Source organism: Drosophila takahashii, chromosome 2L (genome assembly GCF_030179915.1).
Source record: "Drosophila takahashii strain IR98-3 E-12201 chromosome 2L, DtakHiC1v2, whole genome shotgun sequence".
In the NCBI taxonomy this organism is placed as follows: Eukaryota; Metazoa; Arthropoda; class Insecta; order Diptera; family Drosophilidae; genus Drosophila; species Drosophila takahashii.
This window is the reverse complement of record NC_091678.1, coordinates 39229182-39254962: the sequence shown is the minus strand read 5'-3', so window position 1 is coordinate 39254962 and position 25781 is coordinate 39229182. Positions and strand designations below refer to the sequence as shown.

Here is a 25781-nt window from a genome sequence, read left to right as displayed (position 1 = left end):
TGTCTTAATAACTTAAAGCGCCCGTAATGTATTGCAGTCCTGTACCTTTTCCACTTTTGATACGCGCCAATCCGCGCTTTTATTGCCAACTTAATCTCATTGTTAAACCACGGTTTAGCTGAGTGTTTTATAACTTTGCTTTTGACTGGAACAAATAAATCATACAGGTAGCTTATGTTGTTTTGAAGCACTGTGAACTGCTGGTCTACCGTTGGGGATATGAAAATGTTATTCCAGTTGCAAATGTCAAGTTCGGCCATAAGCATGTCATAGTCAATATTCTTAAAGTCTCTAAATACTATTGATTCGGCAGTGTGTTGAAGGTCAAAGTTGTAGGTCAGATATATGAGATCATGTTTTGAGAACGATGGGACGATAAGTTGATCATATACATATACTTTTGCAAGGTCATTAACAAAGAAAACATCTAATAAAGAACTGCATGTTTTGGTGAAATGAGTTGGAAACACAGAGTTTGCCAGCTTCATACCTAATGATTCCATTTCGCTTTTAAGATGTGTTTCCCGCAACATGTTGCTGTTAAGATCTCCAGCTAATAAAATGTCTGCATAACTTAAAGATATATCTGTTAAGGATTTAATAACGTCACTATAGCTAATGTTGCAACGTGGGCGGTAGATGCATCCGATAAGAATTTTTTTTTGGTGTGTATTTACTAGCAATTTCAAGAAACAGGTACTCTATTGGGCTACTATCGGGATGCTTACATATAAACTTGCACTTTAATTGCTTACTAACATATATTGCTACGCCCCCCCCATGACTGGCACGATCCGCACGATAGACATTAAAACCATCACATGAAATTGACGTATCCAAGACATCTTTGGCAAACCACGTTTCAGATACACATATAATATCTACACCAGAATTCACAAATGTATATCTGAACTCTTCAATTTTTCTCGGCAGACTTTGAGCGTTCAAATGACAAGCTTTAAGGCCAGATCTTTGTTTGGTGAGGATTCGCAAAAGGGCATGGCTATTTGAGACTTCTAAATTGTCTTCCATTTTAAATGTTTAAGCAAAATTGTCAGTTGCGCACGCATTATGCATAAAATAAAACATTGATAAGAAGCTGCAAAGAACATAAAGTAAACAAAGCGACCTACATTAATTTTAAAACTAACAAATACAAGGACTATGATCGAAGGTTTAACATAAAAAATTGAGAGAGTCTGATTATTCTCGAAATGAGTTCCTATGCGCGCCGCCCACATCGTTGGTCAGCTCAGAAAGCTCGAGCGAGCTTTGAATATATCGAGGTTCCCCTCCTTCGCTCAGCTTCACGTGGACCACTCCACGGCGTGTAAAAACAGCTGTAAGCTGCTTGTGCTTTTTAAGTCGCATGGCTTCTTTGAAGATCTCATAATTATATTTGGTCAGCTGTTCGTTCATGAACATCAGTGCTGGCGACTCAAACCCTATCAGCTGTAGGCTAAGTTGAACTTTTTTGTCTCGCCGGTATGCCCCAATTGCTCTCAGTAGCTCCACCTTGCCGCGTACGTTTTCCAGTTTTACAATTATTATTGGGTCTACAAATGATTGACCTGATTGTCGCGGACGTACCCTAAAGATGGATTTGACCACTGGAGGCGGAGTAAGTTGCAGCGAGAAACAAAGCTTGTGAAAAAGCGTCTTCAAATTTTCGCCTTCGACCTGTGGGACCCCATGCCAGCGCAAATTGCTCGCGACCGCAGCATCCTCCTCCGCGTTGCATTTTGCCACCAGTCTGGCATCCAAGTCGACAACTTGCTGCTTCAGCTCATCTACCAGGCCACTAGAAGGGCCGTTTGCTGCCAGTTGGCTAGCCAACTCAGTGACCCGCTGTTGTAGCTCGTCTACTTTTTTTACCTCATTCTCCAGTTGAGTGACACGTTGAGTGAGGCTATGGATCTCGGTTGCCATCGCCTGGAACTTCTTCTGGAGGTTGCTAAGGACGCGGGCCTCACTTTCTCGCAGCTCGCTGGAAAGAATCTCCTTCTGCTCATCAAACCTCTCATTGATGAGTTGGAGCATCTGTGTTGAGGATTCATCAGGTCGCCGGCTCGCTTTCAAACTCGTTATAAAACTAATTTCGGTTTTTTTGCGTGTATTTTAACGAAGCCATTTATGCCAAAACTTTTGCATTTTTTTCAACTTTTTTAACTTTGACAAGGTGCAGCTTCTAAACTAATGACTGGAACTCAATGCTGTGCATAGGAAAGTTAAAGGGCATTATATAACCTGTAAACTGAGTTATCTATGACCTCAATCGGTTTACCAGAACTCAAGATAGAAAATAAAAAAGGCCCAAAAACCTTTTTTACACTTAAAAAAAATTTACACCATAACAAAAATTTTAAGTGCCCATTTCCTAATCAGGGAGATGTACTTTACCGGAAAACCAAGATTGCCTTCGAGTAGGAAGAGGTCGATTTTTTTTTGTAAACTGGTGTAATAGGTTTCAGCAGACATTTTCGCCTAACGTCCAGCAGAAATTTTCGCCTAACGTTGAAACTTCATCAAGGAACTTTAATACTAAAAATGATCCTATTCGAAACTACCCTGTTAGATCAGACCCAATTAACCAACATATTTCTCAATTTCCCTCAAGCTCTCGCAGGCCATCAGAAAGAGTTAGCACCGAACATAATACAAGCCCTAACGAATATGGACAGACCCCCACTACTAGCAGAGTCTCTGAGATGGAAGTCGGTTCGCTTCAGCCCGAAACAGAGGCAAATTTTCAGCTAGCAGCGTCCGAGCTCTTCCCAATATAATTGTTAGGACCCAATCAATACCCCTCAAGCTTCTCATAGACTCGGGCGCTGGTACATCCATAATAAAGAAAAGCCTTTTCCATCATTCGTTCCGCCCACATTTGGAAAACCCTTTAACTATCAAAACAATAAATTCAATAACAGTGGTTTCAACTTAAATAACAATCCCAATGCTTAAGGAATTTAACCTAGCAAATGCAAAAATGGAAATGTTAGAAGCAGACTTAGTATCGAATTTTTATGGTATAATCGGTTGTAATATTTTGAAACCTTTAAAGGCAATAATAAACTTAGACAAACAAATTCTTATTACAAAAAATGCTGTATGTAACTTAATTTTTTCTAATTCAGATACCATGATAAAAAATCTTTCATTAGATGATTCCATAAGATTCTCTTCAGATGTCGAATTTGTTAGGATAGACATTAAACATTTAACAAATAAACTAACATTAGACCATCTGAATCCAGAAGAAATTGAAAAACTTACAAGACTTTTAGTAAAATTTAACAGTGTGTTCTACTATGACGGTAACAAATTACCTACCATTAGCAAATGGCAAATGGCAGTCAACGACCTTCCAGTATATTCAAAAATTTAGAGAGCCGCTGAATCGCAAAAAAAGGAGGTAGATAGACAAATACATGAGATGTTGGAATCCGGGGTAATAGTAAAGTCATCGAGCACTGGATTGTTCCCAAAAAAGGAACAGAAACCGATACCTGGCGAGTAGTTATTGATTTTAGAAATCTTAACGCCAATACTATAGAGGATAAATTTCCAATACCAAATGTGGAGGACCCATTTTCAAAGCTAGGTAACTCCCTATATCAGATATATGATAACGTTGTCTGATCCCAAAGATATTTATGCAGAATATGCATTGTGATAAATAATAACGATTGCTTTTTACTTTGATATCTTTAAAAATAAGGTAGTTATTAATATTGGCCAAAAAAAGTGGTCAAATTCCCCATAGTGCAGCGGATGATGAATGAAGTTCTTCACGACTACATTAATACGATATGTGCGGTATATCTTGACGATATACTTATATTTTCGACTTCGCTAGATGAAAATGTTGACTCTATTGCCAAGATACTTAAAAGATTATCTCAGTTTAATATGAAAATCCAAAGTCATAAATGTCATTTTTTAAAACGCCAATCGGAGTATTGAGGCCATATTATTTCAACCGAAGGCATCAAGCGTAACCCTGAGAAAATTGCCATAATTAAACAAATCCCTATTCCCAAAACTATTAAACAAATTCGATAATTTCTCGGATTAACAGGATTTTATAGAAAGTTTATAAGAGATCATGTCTAAAGAAAGGTTCAAAAGTAACACCTACCAAAGATTTCCTAGAATCTTTTAAAAAACTTAAGGCACTTTTATGTTCAAACCCGATATTGGCATACCCAGATTTTTGTAAAACATTCACTCTAACGACCGATGCAAGCAACTCACACCCGCAATACAATGAAGATTTTGTAATACACGCTTTGAACGAGTTCTTGCCTATAAAGGGATCCGTAGGAATTTTTTGCGATGAAGTGGAGTTGTTCCCGGCTATTCGGATGACCATAAATAGATATTTTGCAGATTCCAATAAAATTCGTGGTAATACTATATATTAGCGGGCTCACCCCCGAAAGTGCAAAAAGAACTTGGCGGTCGGCCATGGTTCTCTTGTAATTGAATCTCAAAGTTCCCGGGTTTGCTATAAAAAACAAGTATGCTTTTCTAACGTTTGCTATAAAAATCATATATGTATATATGTACCCTTTTCCTTTTTTGTCAAAATAAGACTAATTTAAAATTCCAAACATCTGAGTAATTGGTATTATAGGGAACTAGTCCTCACAACCGCGTAAAAATGGTCCTCGATGGACAGCGATTTCTTAAGAACTCTCTTAACCATGGATGACCACATGTGTATTTTTATTATGATAATCAGAAGAAATCGCGGTCCAAGGAGGATTATATATTTTAACTTTTCTTTTAGTCTTTTCCACCCAAAACCAAACATAAAGATTGAATTTGTTTTTCTGAGCGACACAACAACCCTTAGGGCCGGTTTCTCGAGTCCCTGTCAAAGTCCCTGATAGCTATCTGTTCGAAAAACTTAAATACCAGATAAACTGTTCGTAAAAGCAAATCGGCTTTCTCGACTGCTTTAATTTATCTGAACGAGAAACAATTACAGAGTGCTGTTAACGCACAGAATTGTGCTGTGAAGGGTAAAAAATGGCGTGCTTCGATTATTTCATCAGCTGTTTGGGTATAATTTAAAGGAAAAGTCAGCTGTGATTTCGTTTCATCTTCATAGTTGGCTTTGAGAAATCAGCTGTCATTCTATCGAGTCGAAAACGCTTAACAGGGACTCCGAGTCCCTGTCAAAGTTAGCTTTCACATTTATGCTCGAGAAAGCCAAAATGCCTTAGCAGGGACTTTATCTGTTCGAGAAATGTTAGCCGGCACTCGAGAAACCGGCCCTTATTCAGCTAAAACTTCTTGTTTAATACTGCACAAGAGAAACTGCGCCGCAAGCGAAAAAAATTTAAGAAAAAATCGCGTGATTACTTTGATTGAAAATATGAGAAAAGCACCCCTGTTTTTTATAGCAAACCCGGGAACTTTGAAATTCAATTACAAGCGAACCATGGCCGACCGCCAAGTTCTTTTTGCACGTAAATTCTTAAGAAATCGCGGTCCATCGAGGATAATTTTTTTGCGAATTTCGGGGGTGAGCCCGCTAATATATAGTATTACCAAATTCGCTTCTTGAAATGTGAGAAGTTTTTAAAAGATATATTTGATAGGGAAATCCTCCTCGCAAAAATAGAAGACCACCATGCAAAAAAAAACCATAGAGGAATTCACGAGACATATCTTGAACTTAAGGATGAAATATATTTTTCCAATCTTAAATTAGAAATCCATAAATACCAGAGCTCGTAAAAAAAGGTCTGATAGTGCTTGTTGTCAGAAAAAAACCCCTCACATACTGACCCCATACGAAGCTGTCAGAGAGAGACCATAAAATTTCGTTTGCCCCTGGGTTGCTCCCTTCTCAACCGATGACCGATTTGTTTCGCTCGGTCGGGTCTGTGCTCACCCGAGACCCTTTTCGTCGTAAATACTCGGAAAAGGTCTTTTGAGCATGTTTGTGTGCTTCACGTATAGCTCAATAAAAATTTTTACACATCTAGCTTTGTTGCTCTTGTATAGCTGGATAACAATTTTAAGGTTCTTTCCTCACCGAGCAGCCTTAATGATTCTCAGGGGTCATCTCTTTTTTCACCATTTTGGATGGTCAAACCTATACACGGAAATTGAAAATTGTACTTTGTTTCATGGTCGCCTACTATTAATGACCAACAAAATTTACAGTGGTTCACAGCTTATTTTAACCAGTCTACACCAAAAACTTTAACAGCCCATAAAAACTAAACAAAACATGTTATCAAAATAATTTAAACACAGAATACATCTATGATGATACACATTAGTGTATAATAATGTTATGATTTTTTAAATATTTTACAAATATTTTTTATGAATTAATTACAAAAAAAGTAAAAAAAAAAAGGCCACAGCTTATTTCAACCAGTTAACAAAAAAATCGAATAAATTAACATGGTGGCCAATAACTTTTTTTTTTTAATTTGGCATGACTACCCTTTTGTTTACCAACAATTTAAAGTTAACTTTACATGGATACAATGTTTTTTGTTGTTGTTGCCAAGTAAAAACTACTCCATAGTTTCGCCTAAAAATATAGTGTTTTCTAAAATTTTTTCGTTAGGTGGACTTCTTATTATACCCGTTACTCGTAGAGTAAAAGGGTATATTAGATTCGTGCAAAAGTATGTAACAGCTAGAAGGAAGCGTTTCCGACCCCATAAAGTATATATATTCTTGATCAGGGGCACTAGCCGAGTCGATCTAGCCATGTCCGTCTGTCCGTCTGTATGAACGCTGAGATCTCAGAAACTACAAAAGCTAGAAGGTTGAGATTTTCCACACATATTCTTTGGCTTCCTACGCAGCGCAAGTTTATTTTAGCCGAGCGCCACGCCCCCTCTAACGCCCACAATCGCCCACTAACGATTTTAAAATGGGTCCTGCGCCCACATCTTTAAAGATTTTCGAGAAGTATAAATGCAATTTTGTTGTGTATATTTATACCTATCGAAATGTAGAAGACATTTTTCAAATCGGACCATGCATTAAAAAGTTATACGCAATCAAAATATCTACATATATCTATCTCCCTCGCACTCCCTTTAGCTGAGTTACGATTATTAGTCGGGACACCAACCCGCGTTCGCACTTCCTTTAGCTGAGTGACGGGTATTAGGTAGTCGGGACACCAACCCGACTATAGCGTTCTCTCTTGTTTTGTTTTGTGGTAATGTTAAGACACCTTTAATTCATAATCATTAGCTCTCGACAGCTCTGGAAGAGCTGAATCTGCGAAAAAATATGCACTTCCCATGGATCATTTCTTTAGTTAAATTAAACAATAATTTATATTTCAAAATCCTTTCAGTTTTTAATTCATTTATCCTTTTGAATGTGAAGACGAACTCAAATCTTAGTCGCGGAGTAAAAAAAAAGAAATTATGGAAGGACCTGTTTGACACTTATAGGCCCAAAATAATTAGCGTTCGCCGCTAGGCTTAGGGCTCATTTGGATACACACGAGAAACTCACTTATTAGTGTCCTTAGTATGTTTGAAAAAATGTATTTGAAAGAAATACTTGAATTTTGATACATTTGAGTCGGAACATGAAAGGAAGCTAGCTTCGGCCAGCCGAAGCTTATATACCCTTGCAGATAAAGTAAATACCTTAATGCTCACTCGACGCAGTTCCAGGGATTCCAAATTCAGCGTATTTAAATTTTGCTGTTAAGTTGTCAAAAATTGAAACGCCTACTTTTTACAAAGTTACAAAGAATTTTCTTATATTTGTTTGAATATTCCAATGGGAGCCTTAAGATATAGTGGTCCGATCCGGCTCGCTCCGACATATGTACTACCTACAATAGAAAGAAGACTTTCGGGAAAGTTTCATCGCGATAGCTTTAAAACTGAGAGACTAGTTCGCATAGAAACGGACAGACGGACAGGCGGACAGACGGACAGGCGGACAGACGGACAGACGGACATGGCTAGATAGACTCGGCTATTGGTGCTGATCAAGAATATATATACTTTATGTGGTCCGAAACGTCTCCTTCACTGCGCTGCAAACATCTGACTGAAATTATAATACCCTCTACAAGGGTATAAAAATCATATCCTAGAGTAAAGGATTACACAATAAAAACCAATTAATTTCCCATTAATTTTTTTAAACGTTCCTATAGCAGCTATATGATATAGGCGTCCGATTTTTATTAAAATCAAATTGAAATTCGAAAATATTTAAAAAGAGTCATGTCCAAAAGTAGAAGAGAATACAATAAAAACCAAAAAAAGCTAAAATTTATTTCCTATTACTTTCCCATTAATTTTCCGATCGTTCCTATGGCAGCTAAATGATATAGTCGTCCGATTTTTTAAAAATTTTATTCGAAATTCGGAAATATTAATAAAATAATATTTCCAAAAGTAGAAGGTTTTATTTCAAAAAACACCGAAGATAGAATTTTTTTAACGTTTCCTTCCTATGTCAGCTATAAGATATAGTTGTCCGATCCGGTCGGTTCCGACTTATATACTACCTGCAATAGAAAGAAGACTTTTGGGAAAGTTTCAAGCCGATAGCTTTAAAGCTGAAAGACTAGTTTGCGTAGAAACGGACAGACAGACGGACGGACAAATGGATAGACGGCCAGACGGACATGGCTAGATCGACACGTCCAGTGATGCTGATGAAGAATATAAATACTTTATGGGGTAACGTCTCCTTCACTGCGTTGCAAACTTCTGACTGAAATCATAATACCCTCTGCAAGGGTATAAAAATAAAGACCTTTTGTAGGAGACCCTTTGTTGTTTTGCTCATCTACTGACTGTCACTATATGAACGACGAACGATTTTGTTCGTTTCGAGCGGTTAGTTAGGGACCGATCCGAGTGTTCTGGTCAACCGAAAACCCGAGACCGAGAGCTCGAACGAAACAAAAAAAGGGTTGTTGAGCTAGACATTCTCAATTTTGGGGTCTTTTAACTGAGCAGCTCGTTTAGAAAAATATATAAATAACTGCATAGTATGCAATATGTGCAAATATGATAGACATCCAAGTATATATATGCCTACCTTCGCATATTTCGGTACTTGTTCCTCATTCCCATTTGCCTCCGATAAAAAAACCGCGTGATTTCTTTTATGTTCTGTTTTACACTTTACTCCAGTTCTAACTACAAAAGCGTTCACGCGGTCTTTAACAGCTCCGAAAATTATACGAATTACAACTTAAAATTACTCATAAAGGAAACTCCGGTAAAATCTAATGAAATTGTCCATATAGACATTTGGTTTTTCACTAAAACATTAATGTTTTTGACCTGTGTCGATAAGCTATCAAAACATGCTTCTATTCACTATTTAGCAGACCGAAACTCTATAACAATAGCCAGTGCTCCAAGAGAAAGCTTTGCAAATCTAGGCAAGCCAAAAAAAATTATTGCCGACATTGAGTTTTGTACAGCATATATAAAGGATTTCCTTATTATTGAAGGCATTGAATATAATTTTACTTCACCAAAAACGCACACAGGAAACTCAGTTATCGAACGGTTTCATTTAACGTTAAACGAGCATATCAGAACCTTTAAATTGGACGATAAAACTAGGGAAATTGACAATAGGACCCTTGTGCTTAAGGGGGGAGATACATATAGAAAAAACAAAAATTGATTTTTATTTTATTCCTTAAATTGGTAGAATAACTCTCTAGAAATGTGTTTCACGAAGAAATTCTACCTATTTTGGAACTTATACCAGGATGACGGCACCCACCTTCCTTGTGCAGTAGATATATTCCATTACTTTAAATGCCTTTTTCTCGAAACCACGTTTTCCTAAGCTGCGGATCGAGTATCTCAAAAAGTAATGCCTCGATCATCATGCTGCTTTTACAAAAATGTTTGTAATGAAATTGGCCACTGTCTGAACCTACTTAATGTAGAAATTTGTACGTTTAATTATTTTTTAATAGCCAAAAACAACAAAAAAAATTATGAAAAAATAGATTTTTAATTTTGAAAGAGTGCCACAACCATAGTTTTTGAGATATTCTATGTTAGTTAGGTTCAGACAGTTTCTACATTATTTCTTAACAAAATAAACTTACTTTCATAAGAATCAGATCTACACAGCGACCTGTGGACGATCCGCAGCTGGCCTACTTTTTTTTTAATATAGCCTGACAAAAAAATTCCCACGGGTGCCATTTTGAAGGATAAAAGCAAAATAAGAATTGGTTAAAATTATATAAGAACAATGTAATTAACATGCCTAGTTACAAAATCCCAGCACAATTCCTTATTGGTTTAAAAAAATAACGAAAAACTTGAAAAAATTACAGTTCTATATGTATCTCCCCCCTTAAATCTGTAGAAATATATAACGATACAATACACACAACACTTAGCCAGAAACCTAATGACTTATTACACAATCATGTTGATGAAACTGTTTGGAAGAACTTACAGGAAAAAATACAAAATAAAAAAAAACTTAATATTAATAAAATTAATAAAAATAGAGTTGATCACAATGAAATCGTGAACTAGTTAAAAACTTGGGGTTTCAAAATATAAAACAAAGACCGAAATACATAATTAAAACTGTGAAAGACAAGAACAAGACATTTTTTATAGACGAAAAAGACTGCAAAAGGGACAGAACTGTTGTCAAAAGAAAATATAATGCAGTTATATGTCAAGTACGACATCAACCGTAACTTCAACGATTGCCCCACTGTGCAATCGATGCAATTTCAATATATATACAGTGGTGGTCACGAGTTTAGCACACTTTGCTCGCCCATCGTATTTTCGCCATATCTCCTTTCTCGTTAGAGATTTCGACTTTCTGTTTTCACCCACCTTCGTGCTGGAAATAGAGCAACTTCCACTGTTAATATTGTCCCATTCGCTTTTACCGTTCTTCTTTGGCGATATTTTAAGTTGTGCAACCTCCAAAATGAGCTGGACACGAGTTTAGCACACTTTAGCACATTTATACCTTTTCACCCTTCTGATCATTTTTTTTCGACTTTTTACTCCTTATTGTTATTAGTGAACCTTAGTAAGGTACAAAAATAAAGAAACGAAAAATCTAGATAAATCGCAGGGACTCTGGTACATAAATAACTAAAATTATCTAAATATCCCATTTTTAGGCAGGATAAGTGTCCTAGTTGATCCTTGTTGGTCCTAATCAATTATATTTACTTGTTTTACTTAAAATTAAACAATTATAAGATAATGCGGTTGAAAACATAGAGCTGGGACCTGATACAGTGACTCCACATTGCATGGCATTTCAGCAGATCCTGATTTTCGAGTCCTTTCAAATTTTCTAAAAATCTCCGGACCACATATTTTTGTAGCCAATTAAAAGACAAACAAAATGAGGTATATATCATTAAGATCGGTTAACAACTTCGTAGGCAAAGGCATAGCAACACTTTGATATTAAGATTCAAGTTTCGATTCTATGAAATTTTGTATGCAAATCGTGCTTTAAGTTAAAGCTGTAATGTTTTTATTTAGAACTTTATGCGTGTCGCAGGAAGTTGTTAACCGATCCTAATGATATATACCTCATTTTGTTTGTCTTTTAATTGGCTACAAAAATATGTGGTCCGGAGATTTTTAGAAAATTTGAAGGGACTCGAAAATCAGGATCTGCTGAAATGCCATGCAATGTGGAGTCACTGTATCAGGTCCCAGCTCTATGTTTTCAACCGCATTATCTTATAATTGTTTAATTTTAAGTAAAACAAGTAAATATAATTGATTAGGACCAACAAGGATCAACTAGGACACTTATCCTGCCTAAAAATGGGATATTTAGATAATTTTAGTTATTTATGTACCAGAGTCCCTGCGATTTATCTAGATTTTTCGTTTCTTTATTTTTGTACCTTACTAAGGTTCACTAATAACAATAAGGAGTAAAAAGTCGAAAAAAAATGATCAGAAGGGTGAAAAGGTATAAATGTGCTAAAGTGTGCTAAACTCGTGTCCAGCTCATTTTGGAGGTTGCACAACTTAAAATATCGCCAAAGAAGAACGGTAAAAGCGAATGGGACAATATTAACAGTGGAAGTTGCTCTATTTCCAGCACGAAGGTGGGTGAAAACAGAAAGTCGAAATCTCTAACGAGAAAGGAGATATGGCGAAAATACGATGGGCGAGCAAAGTGTGCTAAACTCGTGACCACCACTGTATATGCCTACCGTCGCATATTTTGGTACTTGTTCCTCATTCCCATTTGTCTCCTTTAAGAAAACCGCGTGATTTCTTTTATGTTCTGTTTTACACTTTACTCCATTTCGAACTTTCAAAGCGTTCACGCGGTCTTTAACAGCTCCGAAAATTATACGAATTTACAACTTACATAACCATAAGCCTTGTTAAATTTCTTAATAAATAAAGTCGAACTAAAATACATGATTATATGAAGTAGCGCGAATCGTAACGTAACAATGCTCGGCTCACGGAACTTACTCTGGGCGATCGGGTTGATTTGAACACTAGGGATTTTTAATTTTTTAAATTAACTATCCTGCCCCACGTTGGGAGCCAAAATGTTTGATGGAACCCACATGAGACTGTAGGGAGTCGGGGGGATAGTTAAGATAGTGAAGCAAATTCAACAGTCTTGTCCCAGTACCAAAATTGAACTCTTTATTCGTACGTCGTATAATAGCCGTCGTGGCCAGTGTGGTGAATTGCATGAGAGCGTGAACTTAAGCTTTACCACTGAGAGCAGAGCTCAGGTTACCAAATTAGATCAAAACACTTCAAGAAAGATCAATACTTCAAAATTACATTCATATTTTATCTCAAGATTCATAAGTGGCCCAACAGGTTCTATCCTAATTTTAGTCAATCAAAGCTTATGGGCTTTGAAAAAGAGAAAGTATTTTTTTGTATTCGTGCAAAAGTATGTAACATGGAGAAGGAAGCGTTTTGCTAGAAGGTTGAGATATTCCACACATATTCTTGGACACATATTCGCACGGCAAGTTTATTTCAGCCGAGCGCCACGCCCCCTCTAACGCCCACAATCGCCCACTAACGATTTTAATAACGAACCATAGTCGGAGCACCCAAATAAAGCGTTCTCTCTTGTTAAATCCCATTTTAGGGCTAGTAGCGTACCCAGCGGCGAAAATTGCCATTACAAAATGGATTACGAATGCATTACTTCTCCTCTCGTAATAGAGAAACAATGGATTACAACATGGATTACTTTGCCATAGGCATGGCCGCCTTGTAATGTGGTCGGGAGACAATTTGCATTACTAGTAATGGGAAAAGTATGCTAGGGCCGAATCACCTTCGGGTCTCCATTACAAATTCAATATACTTTTCCGAAATTGTAATGCAAAATGTAGACGGACTAGAGAAAATTCAACATACAATTTGAAAAACGTATGCTGAGTTGTAATGCATATTCATTTATGAAAACAAAAAATATTCTTTCCTCATGTAGGAATTGAACATGGGTATTATTGTATAATGGATGGAAAGGCTAACCGCTCGGCCATTGTCTGTGCTTTTTTTAGTTCGTCAAACTATATTTAGAATGCATGCTGTTATTATTAAAGTTCCGAAGCTCAAACGTGAGGGAGGGGAAACGAAAAACGAACACATAGACAATAATTTTTATGTGTGTTTGTGATTTTTGACGAAGGGAAATCGTTAGCGAACGAAAAAACGAAGTCATAGGAGCCCTGATTACAACTTCTCTAACGAAAAGCAGCGATAGTAATCGGTTACATTTTCTTTACATGTAATGCATTTTTTCTCCAGACCCCATTCGCCTGTTCGCCGCTGGGTAGGTTCTTTGGAGGGCTGCATTAAAAATTTTAGCATTAAGCGCCATTAGTTGAAGAAATTACGAAGCAATTCCCGTCAATGTCAAATTTCTGAGAATAGTCTCATTGTGTTTGGGACACTTTATTGAACATTTGTCGCTCGCAAAGTTGTTTGAAATATTTATTTTCTGAAGGGAAATTTATACCCAACGCGTTTCTCTTACTAAATATTTTGTTGGTCTGTAATCTTCGTGGTCTTTAGCAAAACTTCAAACATTCCCTCTGATGTGAAAATAGTAGATGGTACTATATGATAACACTAGGTCTTTATTTTTATACCTGTTACTCGTAGAGTAAAGGGGTATATTGTATTCGTGCAAAAGTATGTAACAGCTAGAAGGAAGCGTTTCAGACCCCATAAAGTATACATTTTCTTGATCAGGGTCACTAGCCGAGTCGATCTAGCCATGTCCGTCTGTCCGTCTGTCTGTCCGTCTGTCTGTCTGTCCCTCTGTCTGTACGTCTGTCTGTCCGTCTGTCTGTCTGTCCGTCTGCCCGTCTGTCTGTCTGTCCGTCTGTCTGTATGAACGCTGAGATTTCGGAAACTATAAAAACTAGAAGGTTGAGATTTCTCACACATATTCTTGGGCTTCCTAAGCAGCGCAAGTTTAATTCAGCCGAGCGACGCCCCCTCAAACGCCCACAATCACCCACTAACGATTTTAAAATGTGTCTGGCGCCCACACCTTTAAAGATTTCCGAGAAGTATAAATGCAATTTTGTTGTGTATATTTATATCTATCTATCTATTTTTCAAATAGAACCATTCTTTAAAAAGTTATGCGCAATCAAAATTTTATAAATCCATGTCCCTCGCCCTGCCTTTATTAGATAGTCGGGACCCACCCGACTATAGCGTTCTTTCTTGTTTTTTTATAACTTCTGCCGGTTGGTAGAACTATTGATCATAGTCGCAGTATTGGTTGCGCTCTTGGTCGAATTTGTAAGCGAGAGTTTGATAGGCCAGATTGCAGTTAAGAAGAGCAAAATGGTAAGGGGGCAAAACAAAAATTTGACAATGCGAAATTTTTAAGGAATAATGGAATTGTAGAAATCAAGGATGAAAAATGGATGGATCAAGGATGCGTCAAAAAGCTACAACCGCATTTATAGTTATTATAATAGCAAATAAAGATTAGAAATAAAGCAACAACAAATGTATTCCATTTTAGATCGAACGATTAGTGTCCAAAGAGTCGAATAACATTTTATGAAAACGATCTCTTTTACCATATACCGTTAACAGCGAATGTAAGTTTTGTTATTACTCCAGTATGTTGACATTTTTCAACGTTCCTCGAAGGCTTTGCAATTGACTTCAAAATGATGTAGAAAAAAGTTATAGCCGAAAGAGCAGCCTTTCTGATGATACCAGTCTCATTCTAATGGCACTTTATATATAGCTGGTATATCTAACCAAACGTTTCCTACTATTAGAGCCCTCTTCTCCCCTACTCAACCAAAAATACGTGTGTAAAAGACTTGAAAGTTATGTTTTGTAATGGGCGAAATTCAAATGTATAACGACCTTTGGAAGTTCGGCAGCAAACAGCTTGTGACAGTTAGCAATATTGGAACAGACTTCCAATATCGAAACGCAACGCTACGACTTACGTACGAGACTTGCCAACTTGCTGAAAACCTAGATCCACGCGACTGCGGGAATACTTTTTCACTTTCCCACGATCGGCGAACAGAACAGAAGTTCTAGATCTTTCTCCAGCGAAAACCCAAAAGTTTTAATCCGTCCGCCTACGGTAAAAGAGCACGTGTATTTTGCATACAAATACGCGCTCCAAGAGCATAAAAATCGTTGAATTTGGTAAACGTCCGCCTACGGTAAAAGTGCTGATACAATTGTGTATTTCACTGAAGTATTGCAATCCATACGGATCTAAACGAAAAGGAAAACAACAGTTCTTGGGAGTTTTCTGGTCTCTGTGAGTATTTTATAACGCGCACCCCGCGGCCCCCCTTAGGAAAGTTTTTGTTTTAGTTTTGTTCCACATTAGCGTCAATACAGATCCTAGTGGGAAGCCCAAGAGGTGCACCCAGAAAAATGATGGACAACATTTTAGGTCATGCATAGCCTAAAACATTTTTAATGGACTACAAGTTCCTTTTTAGGTCATGTACTGCCTAAAAATTTAAATTTTTGGTATATTTGCCCTACTATTTAGGTCCCGTATAGCCTAATATTTTAGGTCATCGTGGGCTTTAAAATAATGCATTTTACCTAAATAAATTTGCACGGAACTCTGATACCGTTCTGACGACGCTGTAATTCCCAACCAGTTATAGCGCGGCTTTCATGGTAACCCACTTCGATCGTTGACCAGGACATGTTGGCATAATGACGACTTCTTGAAGACTAAACCGACATTGACCTCTTTCGCTCTTAAATATACTTGTATCTACGTTTGTAATGTCATAAATTTAGTGATAGATAGGGGATTTAAGTATATAAGATCTGCTTTGTTTTTGTTTTTTAAACTAATTTTTACTGCTGAGTTTGCGACCCTAAAATGTTATTATATAAACAATGACGGCTAACACAGAAGGTTCCACTGTTGGTAGCATGATAAAAATACTAAGTAATTATAAAAGGGGTCTTAAAATTGTTCACATAAATGCACAGAGCCTTTTTAAGAAAATCGATGAGTTCAGGTTACTTTTTGTTCAATCTAATGTTGATGTGATATGCGTATCTGAGACCTGGTTTACGTCTAATTTGTCTGATTTGCTGATAGAGTGTGATGGTTATTTTTTGTTTCGTTCAGACCGTGTAGGCCACGCTGGTGGTGTCGCTATATTTGTTAAGTGTACACTAAATTGTAGGGTTAAATGTAAACAACCAAGAGACAGTGAAATTGAGTATATTTTTCTGGAAATATCGAACAAATTTATGAGAAATAAAGTGCTGGTTGGTTGTATATATCGTCCAAATCGCACAATAGACTTTGATCCATTGATGGAGACCATAAGCGAGTTGTCTGCTGCATACGAAGACATTATTCTTGCCGGAGATTTTAACAGCAATATTTTATGCGAAACCGATTTAATATATAACTTTGAGACGTTGGGTCTGTATGCTGTAAATAAATCTACGCCAACACACTTTAGTAACTTCTGTGATACTTTACTTGACTTATTTTTTATTAATGACACTAGAAAGATTTTACATTATGACCAGATCTCTGCACCAGCTTTTTCTAAGCATGATCTCATTTTTTTAACCTGTGATATTATCCTTGACTATGCTGAGAAATCGTTTAGTTATAGAGATTATAAGAATATAAATTACATGGAACTTCAACGTGAATATACTGCTTGTAATTGGTGTCCTATATATCAATGTCCAAGTGTCGAGTGTCAATTAAATGTCTTAAATAATAATATACAGTATATTTTTAACAAATGCGTACCGATCAGGTCTAAAATAATTAAGCCAAGACAAAATCCCTGGTTTACTAATGAAATCAAGAAGCAACTTTATTTGCGGGATGTGGCGTATTTTAAATGGAAGCGATACAGAACCCAACATTTCAGTATGCAGTACCGGGAGGCAAGATCGCGAGTCACAAAAATGATTAAGGATGCTAAGTGTGAACATTTTAATTCGAAATTTGAAAACAATCCATCAATAAAAAAAACGTGGAAGGACATAAACAACTTAGGAATAGGGAAGTGTAGGCTGAGTGCTGATCACAATGTTGATGTCGAGGAACTCTGTCGAACGTTTACTCAACTCGATGTACTTGAAGCAACTTCCAATCAGTACCTGAATAATAATACTTATTGTGATAATAGTTTTAGCTTTGTGTGCGTCGATCAAGGTGATGTTTTAGACGGTATTCTCAAAATTAAGTCAAGTGCTGAAGGCTTAGACAATGTTAACCCAAAATTTCTCAAAATTATGTTACCTTTACTCCTCCCACATATTACCAAGATCTTTAACACTGCGATTACTACCTCCACTTTTCCTTCAACATGGAAAAAAGCTAAGATAATTCCAGTACTAAAACCAAATAAAGAGTATAGACCCATTTCTATCCTACCATTTTTAGCAAAGGTCCTTGAAAATTTAATGTCACTACAAATTCAAAATTTTCTAGAAAATAATTCGTTATTATCAGAAAAACAATCTGGTTTCAGAAAAAAGAGAAGCTGTGTAAGTGCAATAACGAATATCGTCGAAGACATACGTAAACAACTTGACAATAATTATGTGACTTTTTTAACCCTTCTGGACCACAGTATTTTAATTACAAAACTAAAGAGCCTTTTTAACTTTTCAAGTACTGCACTTCGCCTTATAGAATCATATCTTGATGGGAGGATTCAGGCAGTTGTTGCGGGAAGTCAGATTTCTAGCTTCAGCCTACTTACCCGTGGAGTTCCCCAAGGATCTGTCCTGGGACCATTATTGTTTTCTATGTACGTGAATGATTTACCTAGTCTTTTGTCCGAATGTGAAGTTCACCTGTATGCAGATGATGTGCAAATCTATGTTAGTAGTCCAATTAATCAGTTAAATGTTTGTGTAAGATCTAGTAATAAAATGCTTCAAGTAATTGAAAAATGGGCAAGCGAAAATGGCTTGAGTATAAACCCAAAAAAATCCAAGTGTGTAGTGATCTCTAAGAGACCAATCGATACCACAAGTATTCAAAACTTAGTAATTAACAACATGCCGATAGACTTTGAGGAGTACGCACATAATTTAGGTATTACGTTCAGCAACACACTTAGCTGGAGTAAACACATATCGAAGGCTACAGGTCGAACCTACGGCTTATTGCACCAGGTTACATACTCCAAAACATTCCTACCATTTCAAATAAGGCTGTTAGTAGCTAAAGTGATACTTGTACCAACACTGTTTTATGTTGTGGAAGTTTTTGGACACTGTGATACCCGTGATATGCAAAAGCTGGTAGTAGCCTTTAACTCTATCATCAGATATGTTTTTAATTTGAACCGTCTTGACCATGTATCACACTTGACAAATAAAATTCTGGACCTGAACTTGACCTCATGGATTAACTATAGGACTCTAATTTATTTCCATAAAATTGTGATAACCCAAGAACCTTCATATTTATATAACAAACTTATATCAGCTACATCAACTAGAACTAATAACTTCATATGCCCAAGATATAATACGCTATGCTCGAACAGGCAGTTTTACGTTAATGCTATCCGTCTGTGGAACAGTCTACCACATAATTATAAAACTATTAGGAGCGCAACTCAGTTTAAATCTAAAATTAAGGAACATTTCAAGTAAAATAAAAACAAAAACAAATCGTAAACTTAACCTAAAGTCAAAATAGTAATAATAATTATCATAAAATATCAATCAATCCCCTCGTAATAATTATAATAAAAATAATAATAATAAGTATGTCCAATTCAAAATTGTTAGTAATAAATAATAGTTTTAAGTTTTTTTTGTTCAAATAAGCTTGCTTTTCCATTCAATGTGACTAGTGCTACAAATATAAGTGTAAACTTGCTGTGCTAGGATAATAATAAATAAATAAATAAAATAAAAAATAAAACCTCGAGTTAGATACATTTTTCAGTACATATTTTTAGGCCAAAGAAAGCCTTAAATTTTAAATAGGAGTTTTCTCATATTTTTAGGCAGCCAATTACCTAAAATCTAGGTCAAAAATTACCCCCATTTAAGGCCATTAATGGCCTAACTTTTTAGGTCATGGAATCCTAAATTTTAGGCCATTCAAGGACTTAGCTCCAGTTTTAGGCCAATTTTACCTAAATTCTAGGCCATTTTTTGACATTTTAGGTCATTTTTTTTCTGGGTGTTGTTATTCTATTTTGATATTTAAAACCATTAGCAATGGAAGAAAACTTGAATTTTCTACCAGCAAATAGTCATGCCCTTCTGCGCATCCTGGCAAAGCAGAAACCTGGTCTCAAGATTTGTCATATAAATGCCCAGAGTCTGTGTGATGTGCTAATATCGTGTGATGGATATAATGTGAACCGTTCTAATCGTGTTAGTCATGGGGGAGGAGTTGCAATATATGTAAACAAAAAATTAAAAGCCAAAATTATTTGTCAGCACACAATAAACAGTGCAATAGAATATATTTTTCTTGAATTACATAACCCAATAATGCAGAAAAATATATTAATTGGCTGCATTTATCATCCGCATTGTAGCACAAATTATGATGATCTTATCAATCTTCTGTCAGACATTACAGTACACTTTACTGATGTAATCCTTGCGGGCGATCTTAATAGTGATATTCTCATTTTTATTTCGATAAATGAGGCTTTTCTAAGCATAAGTTACCACTACGCCTATAGTCCATCAGCTCTGGTAATTGCGGTATCTTTAATTTAAGAAAATCACAAATTTTCTTCATCTTTTGGGATATTTCTTCAAGAGTGGTCAACCAATTTTTGTAATCTTTTCGGAATTAAATAGTTACATGTCTCTTTTATACGGTCGTTTTGGAAAATGCAATCTATCTCAACCACACCAGCAGCAATGTTTAAAAATCTTCATTCATTTAAAAATTAAATAAAAATATTTTCTTCTACAATGCATTTTTGATCCAAAGACACCTCATGTCAGTAATTTTTAGGACACTCATCAGGTTTTTGTGAATGATTTTGGAATTTTTAAAATTGTATTTTCTTACCTCCTTCACAGTGACGATTCACAAACAGTGCCCAAACCTGTCACTATTTTACGTAACTCATAACTATTTTTGAGCACAAGTGACCCTTGCTTTAAAAATATTAATACACAAGCAGGGTCTGTAGCCCGCAGCTTCGCCTGCCGAAATTAAAATTGAAAATTAAGCATTGCTTTATCTTTGGTACTTATTTTAAATTTAAAAAATTCCTAATTTTTATTCTATAAACCGAGAAAAGATTTTATCAGAACTTTTTCCCTTGATATCCGTAAAAACAAAAATATTTTGTCCTTTGAAAACTACTTAAAAAAAATGTGTCTTTTTTAAATCTTTTTAAAATTATTATGGATTGTTTGCATAAGTTAACAGATGGACAAAACAGAATCAAACAGATTCCTTTTTCGACACAAATCCTTACACTAATTTCATTCAAAACATTAGTATTTTGTCCAAAACATATTATTTAAATATAGGATGTCATACTGCGTTGAGCATGTAATTAAATTCCCAATCCATTGCCATAAAAGCATAGAAACATAATTTGAAAAAAAATGTCTTTAAGAAAAAAATAGATAGGATACGAATTTGATTAAATTTACATGTTAAAAATATAAAACTCTTTTTCAATTTCGGAGAGTTTTGACTATTGCTGTCTCGCTCTTACCCAGATAAATTTATGCGTTTTTTTGTATGAATTAAGAGTGCAGAAATATGAATTTCAAAGCAGTGCTCTATCGAAAACAAAGCAAAAAACTGCCAAAATATGGATTATCACGCCGCGTTAAGTTGTTAATTCAATTCCAAATCGATTAGCGTTTAACTCTGAAAAAAAAACTTGTATTCTTAAAAAAATGGCTAAAAGTTTTACATAGCTCTCCAACAATCAATATAATAATTTTGATTAAAATTTAAAAAATTTGAGGGAATATTTTTAATTAAAGTTCGCCTTGAAATGTTACAACCGCTTCAAAATGTGATGGGATGTTAATCCTTCGACAGTTAAAAAAAAAATTAATGTCTCCAATTCTTATTTTAAAACAAGAAAGGAAGCTAGCTTCGGCCAGCCGAAGCTTATATACCCTTGCAGATCATTTCTATTAATTAACAAATCGCAAAAATGTTCAATTTTCTAATATTTCTCATTAATTTTCCGATCGTTCCTATGGCAGCTATATGATATAGTCGTCCGATTTTGATCAAATTAAAATTGAAATTCGGAAATATTAAAAAAGAGTCATATCCTAGAGTAGAGCTATATGATATAGTAGTCCGATTTTTTAAATAATTAATTCGAAAATCAGAAATATTTAAAAAATAACATCCCCAAAAGTAGAAGGTAATATTTCAAAAAGCACCGAAGCTAGAATTTTTTAAAGTTTTTTTTTTCCGATCCTTCCTATGGGAGCTATAAGATATAATTGTCCGATCCGGTCGGCTCCGACATATATACTACCTGCAATAGAAAGAAGACTTTTGCGAAGTTTCGTCCCGATAGCTCAAAAACTGAGAGACTAGTTTGCGTAGAAACAGACAGACGGACATGGCTAGATCGACTCGTCTTGTGATGCTGATCAAGAATATATATACTTTATGGGGTCGGAAACGTCTTCTTCACTGCGTTGCAAACTTCTGACTGAAATCATAATACCCTCTGCAAGGGTATAAAAATATATGCCAGAGATAGGATAATTTTAGGCTTATTTTTATTTCATCGGTCCCTTCAAACAAATCCTGTTGATATTGGCCTTGCCACCTCGTTCTACATTTTCTATTTCTATTTTCTATTTCTATTTTTTGTTTTTTAAAGATGCAATTTTTAAACTATTTAAACCGAGTTATGTTTACTCTTTGTAAAGATTTTAATTCTTGATAATTAATTAGTTACCTAAGAATGTAGCAAAGCTAATTTTATGCACATGGGTAAGTACAAACCAAATACTCTTGGCGAATTTGCTACCGGGGGGTTTTTGGAAGGTATCCACAGTAGACAACTATTATAAGGGAAACAAATATGCGGAGCAATGTTTTGCTTTATTTATTTGACTAATTTAAGAAAAGACATCAAGAAAGGCAATTCCAAATTACTGCATTTTATCATTGATATTTTGTTTCAGTATTTTAGTTTTCACATTAATTTTTCACCTTGCTTAGAATTATATTAATAAACTAGCAGGGTCTGTAGCCCGCAGCTTCGCCTGCGGAAATTAAAATTGAAAATTAAGCATTGCTTTATCTTTGGTACTTATTTTAAATTTAAAAAATTCCTAATTTTTATTCTATAAACCGAGAAAAGATTTTATCAGAACTTTTTCCCTTGATATCCGTAAAAACAAAAATATTTTGTCCTTTGAAAACTACTTAAACAAGAAAGGAAGCTAGCTTCGGCCAGCCGAAGCTTATATACCCTTGCAGATCATTCCTATCAATTAACAAATCGCAAAAATGTTCAATTTTCTAATATTTCTCATTAATTTTCCGATCGTTCCTATGGCAGCTATATGATATAGTCGTCCGATTTTGATCAAATTAAAATTGAAATTCGAAAATATTTAAAAAGAGTCATATCCTAGAGTAGAAGATAATACAATAAAATCCAAAGAAGCTAGAATTTATTTCCTATTACTTATCCATTAATTTTCCGATCGTTCCTATGGCAGCTATATGATATAGTCGTCCGATTTTGATTAAATTAAAATTGAAATTCGGAAATATTTAAAAAGTGTCATATCCTAGAGTAGAAGATAATACAATAAAATCCAAAGAAGCTAGAATTTATTTCCTATTACTTTTCCATTAATTTTCCGATCGTTCCTATGGCAGCTATATGATATAGTAGTCCGATTTTTTAAATAATTAATTCGAAATTCAGATATATTTAAAAAATAACATCCCCAAAAGTAGAAGGTAATATTTCAAAAAACACCGAAGCTAGAATTTTTTAAAGTTTTTTTTTCCGATCCTTCCTATGGGAGCTATAAGATATAGTTGTCCGATCCGGTCGGCTCCGACATATATACTACCTGCAATAGAAAGAAGACTTTTGCGAAAGTTTCGTCCCGATAGCTCAAAAACTGAGAGACTAGTTTGCGTAGAAACAGACAGACGGACAGACGGACGGACAGACGGACATGGCTAGATCGACTCGTCTTGTGATGCTGATCAAGAATATATATACTTTATGGGGTCGGAAACGTCTCCTTCACTGCGTTGCAAACTTCTGACTGAAATCATAATACCCTCTGCAAGGGTATAAAAACATGTGTCTTTTTTAAATCTTTTTAAAATTATTATGGATTGTTTGCATAAGTTAACAGATGGACAAAACAGAATCAAACAGATTCCTTTTTCGACACAAATCCTTACACTAATTTCATTCAAAACATTAGTATTTTGTCCAAAACATATTATTTAAATATAGAATGTCATACTGCGTTAAGCATGTAATTAAATTCCCAATCCATTGCCATTAAAGCCTAGAAACATTATTTGAAAAAAAATTTCTTTAAGAAAAAATAGATAGTATACGAATTTGATTAAATTTACATGTTAACAAGAGAGAACGCTATAGTCGGGTTGGTGTCCCGACTATCTAATACCCGTCACTCAGCTAAAGGGAGTGCGAACGCTGTACTCGGGTTGGTGTCCCAACTAATGATCGTAACTCAGCTAAAGGGAGTGCGAGGGAGATAGATATTTAAATTTTGATTGCGTATAACTTTTTAATGAATGGTCCGATTTGAAAAATGTCTTCTTCATTTCGATAGGTATAAGTATACACAACAAAATTGCAATTTTTTTTTTCGGAAATCTTCAAAGATGTGGGCGCAGGACCCATTTTAAAATCGTTAGTGGGCGATTGTGGGCGTTAGAGGGGGCGTGGCGCTCGGCTAAAATAAACTTGCGCTGCGTAGGAAGCCAAAGAATATGTGTGGGAAATCTCAACCTTCTAGCTTTTGTAGTTTCTGAGATCTCAGCGTTCATACAGACAGACAGACGGACAGACGGACATGGCTACACCCAGAAAAAAAAAATGACCTAAAATGTCAAAAAATGGCCTAGAATTTAGGTAAAATTGGCCTAAAACTGGAGCTAAGTCCTTGAATGGCCTAAAATTTAGGATTCCATGACCTAAAATGTTAGGCCACTAAAGGCCTAAAATGGGGGTAATTTTTGGCCTAGATTTTAGGTAATTGGCTGCCTAAAAATATGAGAAAACCCCTATCCAAAATTTTAGGCCTTCTTTGGCCTAAAAATATGTACTGAAAAATGTATAATATTATAAAGTAAATACAGAAAAGTTTATAGCTAACTCGATGTCAATGTCGGGCTTAGTCTTCAAGAAGTCGTCATTATGCCAACACACAAAAAGGAGCGAGGCGGCTTCACAGTTCAGCAGTGAAATCGCTGTCTTACTCAACGATCGAAGTGGGTTACCATGCAAGCCGCGCTATAACTGGTTGGGAATTATAGCGTCGCCAAAACGGTATCAGAGTTCCGTGCAAATTTATTTAGGTAAAAGGAATTAATTTTAAGGCCCACGCTGACCTAAAATATTAGGCTATACGGGACCTAAATAGTAGGGCAAATATACCAAAAATTTAAATTTTTAGGCAGTACATGACCTAAAAAGGAACTTTTAGTCCATTTAAAATGTTTTAGGCTATGCATGACCTAAAATGTTGTCCATCATTTTTCTGGGTGTAGATCGACTCGGCTAGTGACCCTGATCAAGAATATATATACTTTATGGGGTCGGAAACGCTTCCTTCTACCTGTTACATACTTTTACACGAATCTAACATACCCTTTTACTCTACGAGTAACGGGTATAAAAATATTAAACTCTTTTTCAATTTCGGAGAGTTTTGACTATTGCTGTCTCGCTCTTACCCAGATAAATTTATGCATTTTTTTGTATGAATTAAGAGTGCAACAAGAGAGAACGCTATAGTCGGGTGCCCCGACTATCAGATACCCGTTACTCAGGTAAAGGGAGTGCGAAGGAGATGGAGATAAAAACTTTGATCCGCAGTAACTTTTTAACGAATGGTCCGATTTAAAAAATTTCTTGTACATTTCGATAGGTATCACTATGGACGGCAGTCCATGTAGTGACGAAGCGCACCAGGAGAGTGTGCGAAGGCGACTACTATATATACACGAAGAAATGAAAATCTGCTGTGATAGTCCGATCGTAATGAGTAATACACCAATCGAAAGGTATTGCAAAAACTTAAAGGATT

The 25781-nt window shown here is 35.7% G+C and overlaps 2 protein-coding genes across 3 annotated transcripts in view; one reads left to right on the top strand and one right to left on the bottom strand.

Annotated features, from left to right (window-relative positions):
- Marf1 (meiosis regulator and mRNA stability factor 1-like protein) overlaps positions 1–25781 on the top strand; it is a 298632-nt gene that overhangs the window by 41851 nt on the left and 231000 nt on the right. The window lies entirely within an intron of this gene.
- LOC138914944 (uncharacterized) lies at positions 1204–2040 on the bottom strand. Its single transcript, XM_070219653.1, has one exon. It carries the CDS (start codon positions 2038–2040, stop codon positions 1204–1206), a length of 837 nt encoding a protein of 278 aa, XP_070075754.1.